General features: G+C 45.7%; 2 protein-coding genes across 2 annotated transcripts; both read left to right on the top strand.

Annotated features, from left to right (window-relative positions):
- The first annotated feature begins 1,859 nt into the window (after positions 1–1,859).
- Positions 1,860–4,437, top strand: LOC133473305 (gastrula zinc finger protein XlCGF17.1-like). The gene is made up of 2 exons (XM_061764926.1): positions 1,860–2,295; positions 3,375–4,437. The coding sequence occupies exons 1-2, from the start codon at positions 2,169–2,171 to the stop codon at positions 4,355–4,357; spliced, it is 1,110 nt and encodes a 369-aa protein (XP_061620910.1). The 5' UTR covers positions 1,860–2,168; the 3' UTR covers positions 4,358–4,437.
- Positions 4,438–4,852: 415 nt separating this feature from the next.
- Positions 4,853–10,670, top strand: LOC133473363 (zinc finger protein OZF-like). The gene is made up of 4 exons (XM_061765056.1): positions 4,853–4,881; positions 4,935–4,985; positions 5,783–5,892; positions 9,474–10,670. The coding sequence occupies exons 1-4, from the start codon at positions 4,853–4,855 to the stop codon at positions 10,448–10,450; spliced, it is 1,167 nt and encodes a 388-aa protein (XP_061621040.1). The 3' UTR covers positions 10,451–10,670.
- The last annotated feature ends 765 nt before the right edge of the window (positions 10,671–11,435 follow it).

The following is an 11,435-nucleotide window of genomic DNA, read 5'->3' as shown; positions in this document are numbered from 1 at the left end:
GTTTGCATTGTTCGGTAGCGCCTACCTGAGGGAAGGAGCCGGAAGAGCCGGTGACCGGGATGCGGAGCCGGTGACCGGGATGCGGAGGGTCTGAGAGGATTTTGCACGCTCTTGTCTTAGTTCTGGCAGCGTGCAAGTCCTCACGTGTGGGTAGAGGGGTACCCACAATGCTTTCAGCAGTTTTGATTGTCCGTTGCAGTCGAAGTTTGTCCTTTTTTGGAGCAGCACCAAACCAGACTGTGATGGAAGAACACAGGACCGATTCGATGACCGCTGTGTAGAACTGCCTCAGCAGCTTCAGTGGCAGGCCGTGCTTTCTCAGAAGCCGCAGGAAGTACATCCTCTGCTGGGCCTTTTTGAGGACAGAGCTGATGTTGATCGCCCAATTCAGGTCCTGAGAGACTGTAATTCCCAGGAACTTGAAGGTCTTGACGGTTGTCACAAGGCAGCTGGACAACGTGAGGGGCAGCTGTGGCGAACGATGCCTCCTGAAGTCCACGATCATCTCTACAGTCTTGAGCGTGTTCAGCTCCAGGTTGTGTCGGCCGCACCGCAGCTCCAGCCGCTCCGCTTCCTGTCGATATGCAGACTCCTCACCGTCTTTGATGAGGTCGATGAGAGTGGTGTCATCTGCAAACTTCAGGAGTTTGACAGCCGGGTGCGTTGAGGTGCAGTCGTTAGTGTAGAGAGAGAAGAGCAGCGGAGAGAGGACACAACCTTGGGGCACCCCAGTGCTGATGCTGCGTGTGGATGAGGTGGTCACCCCCAGCCTCACCTGCTGTCTCCTACCCGTCAGGAAGCTGTAAATCCACTGGCAGATGGCAGGCGAGATATAGACAAGAGACAATAGACAAGATTAAGCTCTTTTGTTACCTGTGCCAGGCAGAATTGTTAAATTACATCACAATTTACAAGAGGAAAGACATAGACAGAACGACAATTAAGTTGACATTGACTTTTTCAATGTTTTACCACAACTGTCACGTTTTTTTTCTTCTGTACTCCTTATGCTCAAAGCAGTTAGTGTGCAAAAAAAAAAAAAACTACGACTACTTCTAAAAATTGCAAGGCAAAGACCACATACAGTATGTTCACGTGGACATTAAAATGCATCTAAAAAAAACTGTCAACAGGTACTCTATTTGTCTCCATCGACTTCTTACTGAATCAGTTTCCAAGCATTTAAATCATGCTTAAATCAAATCGAATCTCAACCTAAAGAATCGAAATCGAATTGATTCGTGAGGTTCTTAACAATACCTGCCCGAAACTACACCCAAGATGTCAAAACTTGCTTGAGTTACTAAAAATAGGGTTAAAGGGTTAGTTAGCATCATTGAAGTGGATGATACCTTACATTGCAATCATACTGTATACTGTTACGCGCCGACATCAACACAATACCACACCAAATCATGTTTAATCAATAATTTAATGCACTATAAATTAGCTAATTTATTAAGATGTGTGCACACCCTCTTATAACTGTTTATGTACATGGCTGTGTTCAGACTTAACCAATCTCGCTCACTCTCACTGTTGTAGACCTGCTCTCTGAGTAAAATGCCCTGAGACAATTTCTGTTGCGATATTAATCAAATTTAATGGAATTGAATTCATATTGGCCATTCATCTCGAGGGACAGAGTCATAAAGGGAACCTGATGGCTTGATCTGGCTAACCACATTTGGAAAATCATCAAAGAAACAGGCTCAAATTAATTTAAAGAGGAATAATAAAAAAAAAGTCTGAGAACGGAACAGGATTTAATTTGCTGACCGCTGGCGACATCGGAAGTACAATACGTCACGGACCGTTGTCCCAATTGACTGGGAGTCTGGCATACTGACGTAGTTTGTCCAAGTGGAGTTGCCGTACAATTTCGGCTTCCGTCTACGGTTTGGCTAACCAAACTCACTACATAATCCGTTTTAAATTAGTACATAATACGCCGAAGCCCCGAATTGTCCCTCCGCTTATTACTTTACTGGAGGAAAACATAATACATCAAATCTTAGTTTCCGGATGAACTCGTCTCGTTGCACGTAGAAGCTACTCCACTTAGCTTAGCTTTCTAGACAATAACAGAGAGACGCGTTTGTTTGTTTGATCAACACCTCGCTGAACCAAGATTCAGTGTGCGTGTAAAGTGTGATTATCGTGTGGAAATGTGTGCAAAACGTGTGAAAGAAGAGTATGAGGATGAACTTTCTCTAACGAAAAAGGAGGACGGGCGACAGCGTCAACTACTGGACGCTGTTTTCAAGAATCATCACGTTGTATCCCAGAGAGCAGGTTTGTTTACTTCTTATTCTCACTTGTTTAATAACTACTTTGTATTTTTAACAATATTCTTGTGTTTACTTCGTGTTTTGATCATTTGTCATACGAAAAATTACATGAAGAAGTTTATCAGAATCAGAATCCTCTTTATTTGCCATGTATGTCAAAAACACACAAGGAATGTATTTAGATTGAATATACAGTAACTTTGTTAACAGTCTGTACAATGTAGATCGGATTGTGTGCCCTCGTGATATAATGTGAACCCTGAAAATTAGTTATATCTCATGGGCTCTGAGAGCTGATGCTTTGCCCTGAATCAGAAGAGTCAGCGTTATAGTTCATCAGGCTCCCTGATTGGCCAACTTTGGCCCACCAATCTTCTTCTTTGTCACTTCTTCATACTGCAACATGGAAATGGTTTAGTTGTTGACGTTTTTCATAAACATGTGAAACACAACGACTCATTTGCTACTCCTGATCTGCTGCAAGAAATTATGATCAATGAAAAAAAATTAACATAGAAGTAAAACGAAGACGTAGTTAGTTTAAATATTGTGCAAAGTTGTTCGTAGATAGGAGCAAGAAACATGATGGAAATCTCCACTGACTTGTATGAGGGCACTGGGATGCTGAAATTGTAATCACATCACTCGGCGTTGGCTCCAGCAGGTTGAGTGTCAACAAAAAAAATGCAGTTTTCTAACAGCCGCAAGTACTTCCAATTTGTTGGCGATTAACCTCACATTCCTAATGGTAGATCAGTTTAAATCACAGCTGCTGCAGGAAGTTGCTGACTCTAAGCTCCCAGAAATGACTAGTGAGTGGTAATAAATGACTGCATCAAATCACAAATAAATGTAACAAACAGCCAGAGCACAAGCGAACGTGCGCTACCAAACTGAAGCTGTGGTAATGCCGCAGCAGGAATTTGGGGGAGTTGAACTTGCAAAAATATTGGGGGAAAAAAAAAGCTAAGAACCGTGTGTTTCAATGTCTGAACATTCGTAAGTGGAGTGGTATAAACAATAATACACAACTTCAAACTTGAGCTGAGCAAAGTTTGACTTTACCAAACTTGTGTCCTGCAGATGTCAGTGAAGAATTTATTCATCCTGAGCAGCAGGAGTGGCGCTCCAAGGGCGAGCGGCAACAGCCAAAGCCTACTCACGTCAAAGAGGCAGAGGAGCCTGAGCCCCTTGTCGTTGAAGAAGAAAAGAGGCCGGAGACCCCCAACATTAAAAAGGAAGAGGCTGATGTCACTGAGATTCCAGTGACTGTCATTGTAAAGAGTGAAGATGATGAAGAAGGTAATGGAGACCACTCTGGAGGATCCCAAGCAGACGGCCTCTTAGCTCCACTCTCAGAGAGTGCCGACATAACAGCACACTCTTCTAACATGGATAATGACAAACGCTCCAAAGGTGATAGGACTTGTCACACTGGCAAAAAACACAAGAGAATGCTCATTGCGGAGAAACCTTTTGACTGTTCAGTTTGTGGCATAAGATTCCGTCATAAGACACATTTGAGCAAACACGCAATAACACACGTTAGAGAGAAACCTTTTTCCTGCTCAGTTTGTGGTAAAGGATTCACCCGTAAGGCACATTTGAAAGGCCACATAAGAACACACACTGGGGAGAAACCGTTTGCCTGTTCAGTCTGCAATTTAAGTTTCAGTGAACGTTCAGGATTGGTTCAACACATGAGAACCCACACTGGGGAGAAACCCTACTCATGCTCAGTTTGTGACAAAAGATTCACTCAAATAGCTGCTTTGATATCACACAGAAGAACGCACACTGGGGAGAAAGAGTTTTCATGCTCCATTTGTGGCAAAAGATTCTCTCAAAGATGCAATTTGACAACACACACGAGAACACACACTGGGGAAAAACAGTTTTCATGCTCTGTTTGTGGCAAAAGATTCTCTCAAAGATGCAATTTGACAACACATGCAAGAACACACACTGGTGAGAAACCATTCAGTTGCAGTGTATGTGATAAAATATTCTCTCAGAAGTATCAGGTTAAGAAACACAAGTGTGCTGGTGAGCAAATGAAGCTTTAAATAGCTTTAACAAAGAAAGTTTGACTCTCTGGTAAACTGTTAAAGTATATGTGATGCTCAATAAAATATCTTTAAATGGAGATACTGTTTTTTGTTATTGTTTTCTTTAAGTCATTTAAGATTCAGTTTCTTGATTTTAACGTGTAAGCCAGGTTTTCAAAACAAATACTGTATATAACTGACGTGATTACTGCAATGTGTACTTTTTTTCCTGTATCTGTACTTTTACTTAACTACAGACTGAGAGTATTTGGCCACCTGTAAATATGATCATTTGTGCTTGTATGGCTTTTAAGTTATTTAAGATCATTTCAAAGGTCAATCAGTTCACCCAGCCCACCGGATACTTCAAATTGGCCTGACGATGAGCAAAAACTGTCATTTGTTAGTGCTGTAAATATTATCATCTGTGCTCTTGTGATTTTTGAGTTATCAGTTTTATTCCCTGAAAGAGGCATCAAAGGAGCCATCTGTTTATTTGTCATTGTCGCGTTTATGGCAGATGTCCACTGGTGGCAGAGCAGGTACTCTTTATAAGCACAGGTGTAGGTGATTAAGACACACATGGGAGTGGAAGACGATTCTTACCTTTCGCTGGCAAACTCACTCGAACAGCATCACAATTAAGGTTCATTTCTTGTATTATTTAAGTCATGTTCTGAGTTTCGGCCTGTCTGCGTGGGTTTCATCCGGTTACTCCATCTTCTTCTAGTTTCATCCTATATCTATTTCTTTCCTGTGACGCTCACATATTGTATTCGTAAATTGCACAGTGTTCATGTATCTCTGTATACTTGTTTTTTGTTAAGTGCATTGGGTTGCCTCGGTGTGATTTTTTTTACGATGAGAAAAAAAAAAGAAAATTAAATAACCTAAATCAGCTGAGATAGGCTTCAGTTCACCCACTAGAGAAGATGACCTATATAAAACGTCATCGCTCAGCGACACACTTGCCATGTTTCACGCCTTACATTAGTTGCGAACAAAGAAACTCTGCAATAAATGTTATCAGATAGTTTTGTTTTTTGTTTTGCCACAATTTATCTTGGAGTTCCCGAAATGAGTATAAAATATTTTTTCTTTTAAATCCCGCTTGGACAGAACGCTCGCTCACATGATTTTTGTCCAAGTGGATGTGCCGTTGTTTTGACGTGTGCGTGTAACCTTATCAAACGCGCTTCACAAAACATAGCTTCACAAATTAGTACTAAACGTACTGAATCCTCGACACAGTACGTCCCATCTCGACGTCACGAACTATTCAATCTCGTGTCCGGATAAACTCGTTTTGGTGACGTTGAAGCTTCTCGAGCTAGCTTAGCTTGGCTTGGTAGCAGCTCACCAAAAGACGTGTATGTTTTTACATATCGACATCAAGTGTGCGTGTAAGCGTTGTGATTATCGTGTGAAAATGTGTGCAAAAAGTGTAAAACAAGAGTTCGAGGAGGAACTTTGTGGAACAAACGAGGAGAAAGAGCGACGACCTCTACTGGACGCTGTTTTCAAAAAGCCTCAAGATGGGTTACACAGAGCAGGTTCGTAAATTTCACCCGTTTAGCAACCTTCTTGTGGCTTTGATAAGAATCAGTGATATTCATTTCATGAATAACATTATTTACGTTTAATAAAACACCACATAATCTGTACTATGGGGATCCGATGGTGGATCCCTGAGTAGCCAGGTTAATGTCTGTAGGTTTTTCTTTTTGCCTTACGACACAAAGAATAACACATCAACTCTTTGGCATCCTGAAAACAGCTGATTTGTACTTTCAGTTACTGAACTGCTGAAGTACATCTAAAAGGAACGAACATAAATGTGATTGTCGGATCTCACCCCTCCTTGAGCCGTCATCTTATCGTGGTGGAGGGGTTTGTGTGTCCCAATGATCCTAGGAGCTAAGTTGTCTGGGGCTTTATGCCCCTGGCAGGGTCACCCATGACAAACAGGTCCTAGGTGAGGGACCAGACAAAGCATGGCTCAAAGACCCCTTATGATGACGACAAACAATGGACTTCGTTTCGACTGGTGGCAGGGCCTGCACCCATGGGGCCCGGCCGGGCAGCCCGAAAGGGTAACGTGGGACCCCCTTCCCATGGGCTCACCACTTGTGGGAGGGGCCATAGGGGTCTGTGCAGTATGAGCTGGGCGGTGGCCGAAGGCGGGGACCTTGGCGATCTGATCCCTGGCTACAGAAGCTGGCTCTAGAGATGTGGAATGTCACCTCTCTGGCAGGGAAGGAGCCCGAGCTGGTGTGTGAGGTCGAGAAGTTCCGACGAGATATAGTCGGACTCGCCTCCACACACAGCTTGGGCTCTGGTACCAGTCCTCTGGTACAGCTTGGGCTCTGGTACCAGGGGTTGGACTCTCTTCCACTCAGGAGTTTCCCACGGTGAAAGAGGCGCCGAGCAGGGGTGGGTATACTTATTGCCCCCCGGCTCGGCGCCCGTACGTTGGGGTTCACCCCGGTGAACGAGAGGGTAGCCTCCCTCCGCCTTCGGGTGGGGGGGACGGGTCCTGACAGTTATTTGTGCCTATGCATCAAACAGCAGTTCAGAGTACCCATCCTTTTTGGAGTCCTTGGAGGGGGTGCTGGAAAGCGCTCCCGGTAGGGACTCCATCGTTCTGCTGGGGGACTTCAATGCTCACGTGGGCAATGACAGTGAGACCTGGAAGGGCGTGATTGGGAGGAACGCCCCCCCCCCACCCCGATCAGAACCCGAGCGGTGTTCTGTTATTGGACTTCTGTGCTCGTCACGGATTGTCCATAACGAACACCATGTTCAAGCATAAGGGTGTCCACAGGGTGTGCACTTGGCACCAGGACACCCTAGGTCGCAGTTCAATGATCAACTTTGTGGTCGTGTCATCGGACTTGCAGCCGCATGTCTTGGACACTCAGGTGAAGAGAGGGGCGGAGCTGTCAACTGATCACCACCTGGTGGTGAGTTGGGTCTGATGGTGGGGGAAGATGCTAGTCCGACGTGGCAGGCCCAAACGTATTGTGAGGGTCTGCCGGGAACGTCTGACGGAATCCCATGTCAGAAGGAGTTTCAACTCCCACCTCCGACAGAACTTTGCTCATGTTCCGGGGGAGGCGGGGGACATCGATTCCGAGTGGACCATGTTCCGCGCATCCATTGCCGAGGCGCCCGACCGGAGCTGTGGCCGTAAGGTGGTCTGTGCCTGTCGTGGCGGCAATCCCCGAACCCGTTGGTGGACACGGTGAGGGATGCCTTCAAGCTGAAGAAGGAGTCCTACCGGGCCTTTTTGGCCTGTGGGACTCCTGAGGCAGCTGATGGGTACTGGCTGGCCAAACGGAATGCAGCTTTGGTGGTCGCTGAAGCAAAAACTCGGATATGGGAGGAGTTCGGTGAGGCCATGTAGAAAAACGTCCGGACGGCTTCGAGGAAATTCTGGTCCACCATCCGGCGTCTCAGGAGGGGGAAGCAGTGCACCACCAACACTGTGTATAGTGGGGATGGGGCGCTGCTGTCCTCGACTCGGGACGTTGTGAGTCGGTGGGGAGAATACTTCGAAGACCTCCTCAATTCCACCGACACGCCTTCCCATGAGGAAGCAGAGTGTGGGTTCTCTGAGGCGGGCTCTCCTATCTCTGGGTTTGAGGTCAGCGAGGTGGTTAAAAAGCTCCTCGGTGGCAAGGCCCCGGGGGTGGATGAGATTCGCCCGGAGTTCCTAAAGGCTCTGGATGTTGTGGGGCTGTCCTGGTTGACACGCCTCTGCAACATCGCGTGGACATCGGGGACAGTGCCTCTGGATTGGCAGACTGGGGTGGTGGTCCCCCTTTTTAAGAAGGGGGACCGGAGGGTGTGTTCCAACTACAGGGGGATCACACTCCTCAGCCTCCATGGGAAGGTCTATTCAGGGGTATTGGAGAGAAGGGTCCGTCGGGAAGTCGAATCTCAGATTCAGGAGGAGCAGTGTGGTTTTCGTCCTGGCCGTGGAACAGTGGACCAGCTCTATACTCTTAGCAGGGTCCTCGAGGGTGCATGGGAGTTCACCCAACCAGTCTACATGTGTTTTGTGGACTTGGAGAATGCGTTCGACCGTGTCCCTCAGGGAGTCCTGTGAAGGGTGCTCCGGAAGTATGGGGTACCGAACCCCCTGATATACGGGATGTTCGGTCCCTGTAAGACCGGAGTCAGAGTTTGGTCTCCAGTAAGGTTACATGAGACCCCTGGGACGACCTAGGACACGCTGGAGAGACTACGTCCTTCGGTTGGGCTGGGAACGCCTCGGGACCCCCCCGGAAGAGCTGGATGAAGTGGCTACACAATGAAGTCTGGACGTCCCTGCTAAAGCTACTGCCCTTGCGACTCGACCTCGGATAAGTGGTAGAAAAAGGATGGATGCATGGATGTCGGATCTCAAAATTGTCACGTTCCTTGCCAAAAACATGTATAACCTATTATGCACAAAATTAAAGTCTCAACACGAGACTTGACTAAGCAAACCTCATTAAACCACCTCTCCAGCAGGTTGGACTCCTGTAACCACGTGGTCCCTGATCTCTGTAAACGAGCTAGAAGACAGTTGCAGTACATTCAAAATGCTGCTGCTCGAGTCCTGAACGCACCGGAACCAGGGACTACGACTCTCATAGCCTAGTGCACAGGTCTTTGCACTGGCTTCCTGTCACTCAGAGAATAGACTTCAAAACCACTCTGCTTGTGTACAGCTCTCTTCATGGTCTGGTGCCAAAGTACATCTCTGACATGTTAGAGCCATAAACCTTCTCGGGCTCTGACAACTTCAGTGAGCGCTCCCCTGCTGGTTCCCAGAGTCGGAACTAAACACGGTCCGGCTGTGTTTCAGTTTTATGCTGCTAAAATATGGAACAGTCTTTCAGAAGATGTAAGACACGCTTCAACTCTGAAAACATTTTATGTAGTTGTGCATTTGACATAGGAAGGTGTTTTATCCGTTCTCCTCTAGTTTTATTAATTAACGATTATTTTTCATGTCTTATGGAATTATTTTATCTGCCTTCTTGTAATTTTATGTAGCCGTAAAGCACTTTGAATTGCCATTGTATATGAATGGTGCTCTACAAATATACTTGCCTTGCCTTGTTTGTCTTCTTGTGATCTGCAGACATCAGTGAAGATCTTCATTCCGAGAAGCAGGAGTGGCGCTCCAGGGTGGAGCAGCAGGAGCCACAGCGTAGCCACATTAAAGAGGAAGAGGAGGAGGCTGACGTCACCAAGTTGCCGTTCACTTGTGTCATTGTGAAGATTGAAGACGAAGACGAGTGTGATGAAGAGCAATGTGGAGGATCACAAGCAGACAGCCTCTTGGCTCCTCTATCAGACAGTGACGACATAACGTCACACTCTCCTGACGATGATGACGATGACGAGGATAATGATGAGGATGATGAACACCCTAGAGGTGATATGACATGTCACACTGACAACAAACATGTGAAATGTTATCAGTGTGGCAAAACCTTTTTCAACAAGTCATCGTTGAAAAGACACAGGAGAACGCACACTGGAGACAAACCGTTAAGTTACTCAGATTGTGGTAAAAGATTTGCTGAGAAGGCTGTGGGTAAACCTTTTGCCTGCTCAGTTTGCCCCTTAAGTTTCCGCAGGCGTTGCAATTTAATTACACACACAAGAACACACACCGGAGAGAAACCTTTTGCCTGCCTGGTTTGTTCAAAAAGATTTGCACGTAAAGGACCTTTGAACGTTCACATGAGAACGCACACCGGCGAGAAACCTTTCGCCTGCTCACTTTGCAGTAAAAGATTTGCTCGTAAGGCACATCTGAACATACACACAAAAACACACACAGGAGAAAAACCTTTTGCCTGCTCAGTCTGCAACTTAAATTTCAGTGAACGTTCAGGATTGGTGCTACACATGAGAACACACACTGGGGAGAAGCCCTATTCCTGCTCAGTTTGTGGAAAAAGATTCGCTCAAAGTCGCAATTTGACGACACACAGAAGAACGCACACTGGGGAGAAGCCATTTAGTTGCAGTGTGTGTGATGAACAATTCTCTTATAAGTATCAGATGGTCAAACATAAGTGTGCTGGTAAGAAGAGCAGTGGTCAATGAAGCTGTAGAACTTTAAGTGAATTGCGACAAAAGACCATGGACTATCAAGCTCAGAAAGTTTTAAGTATTTACGGTAAGATGGAAACCCTGCATATTTGTGTTTCGGCATTTGCCTATTCGCATATTTCTTTGCAGCCTATAATCCTTTATTTGTTGAAAAACTCACCTGTTCAATGTTTTGTGCTCAGGCCATACCAATAAAAGCATTTATTTGGTGCCATCTTGTTGCTAAGGAACTATCTATACATCCGTTTTCTGTAACGCTTTATCCTCACAAGGGTCGCGGGCGTGCTGGAGCCTATCCCAGCCATCTTTGGGCGAGAGGCGGGGTACACCCTGAACTGGTCACCAGCCAATCGCAGGGCACATAGAAACAAACAGCCATTCGCGCACACATTCACACCTAAGGGCAGTTTAGGGTCTTCAAATCAACCTACCACGCATGTTTTTGGGATGTGGGAGGAAACCGGAGTGCCCGGAGAAACCCCACCCAGGCCTGGTCCGGGATTTGAAACCCTGTCCTCAGAAATATGAGGCAGATGTGCTCACCAGTCATTCACCGTGCCGCCCCAAGGAACTATGTTGATTTAAATCGAGTAGCTTCATTGAGACAACAGTAAAGCTTTGATGCCATCTTTGTATCTATAGGCAATTACAGACCTTCTTAGGGGGGGTGTAAGTTACTCATGGGGTCACTGTATATGTGATTGTGAATAAAATACAAGTCATCAAACTGATCAATTAATCGGTCTCTAATTTGTCTCTTTCCCATTGACTCCCATCATTAATTGTTACTGTTTTAACTTTAACCACTTAATTGTGGTCACATTAATGTTGGTAACTTGGTGTAGTATTTAAGATTTAAGATGTATTTAAGAAATGAGCAGCTAAATGTATTTGAAACATAGAAAAGATCATACATTCTCAATATCGAAGCTGCGTTTAAGACCGTGTTATTAATGTTTGATCTGTTGATTCAGTTCAA

The sequence above is a fragment of the Phyllopteryx taeniolatus genome, unplaced genomic scaffold (assembly GCF_024500385.1).
Source record: "Phyllopteryx taeniolatus isolate TA_2022b unplaced genomic scaffold, UOR_Ptae_1.2 contig_24, whole genome shotgun sequence".
In the NCBI taxonomy this organism is placed as follows: domain Eukaryota; kingdom Metazoa; phylum Chordata; class Actinopteri; order Syngnathiformes; family Syngnathidae; genus Phyllopteryx; species Phyllopteryx taeniolatus.
Note: the sequence above shows the minus strand (reverse complement) of the source record. Positions and strands in the feature narration are given on the sequence as shown.

What these genes read in the sequence shown, in the direction of transcription:
- LOC133473305 (XM_061764926.1), top strand. Translation starts at nt 2,169, where the DNA reads ATGTGTGCAAAACGTGTGAAAGAAGAGTATGAGGATGAACTTTCTCTA. An exon ending in CGTTGTATCCCAGAGAGCAG is followed by an intron (nt 2,296 to 3,374) that starts GTTTGTTTACTT and finishes TGTGTCCTGCAG; the next exon opens with ATGTCAGTGAAGAATTTATT.
- LOC133473363 (XM_061765056.1), top strand. Translation starts at nt 4,853, where the DNA reads ATGGCAGATGTCCACTGGTGGCAGAGCAG. An exon ending in GTCCACTGGTGGCAGAGCAG is followed by an intron (nt 4,882 to 4,934) that starts GTACTCTTTATA and finishes TGGGAGTGGAAG; the next exon opens with ACGATTCTTACCTTTCGCTG. An exon ending in CGAACAGCATCACAATTAAG is followed by an intron (nt 4,986 to 5,782) that starts GTTCATTTCTTG and finishes GTGTGCAAAAAG; the next exon opens with TGTAAAACAAGAGTTCGAGG.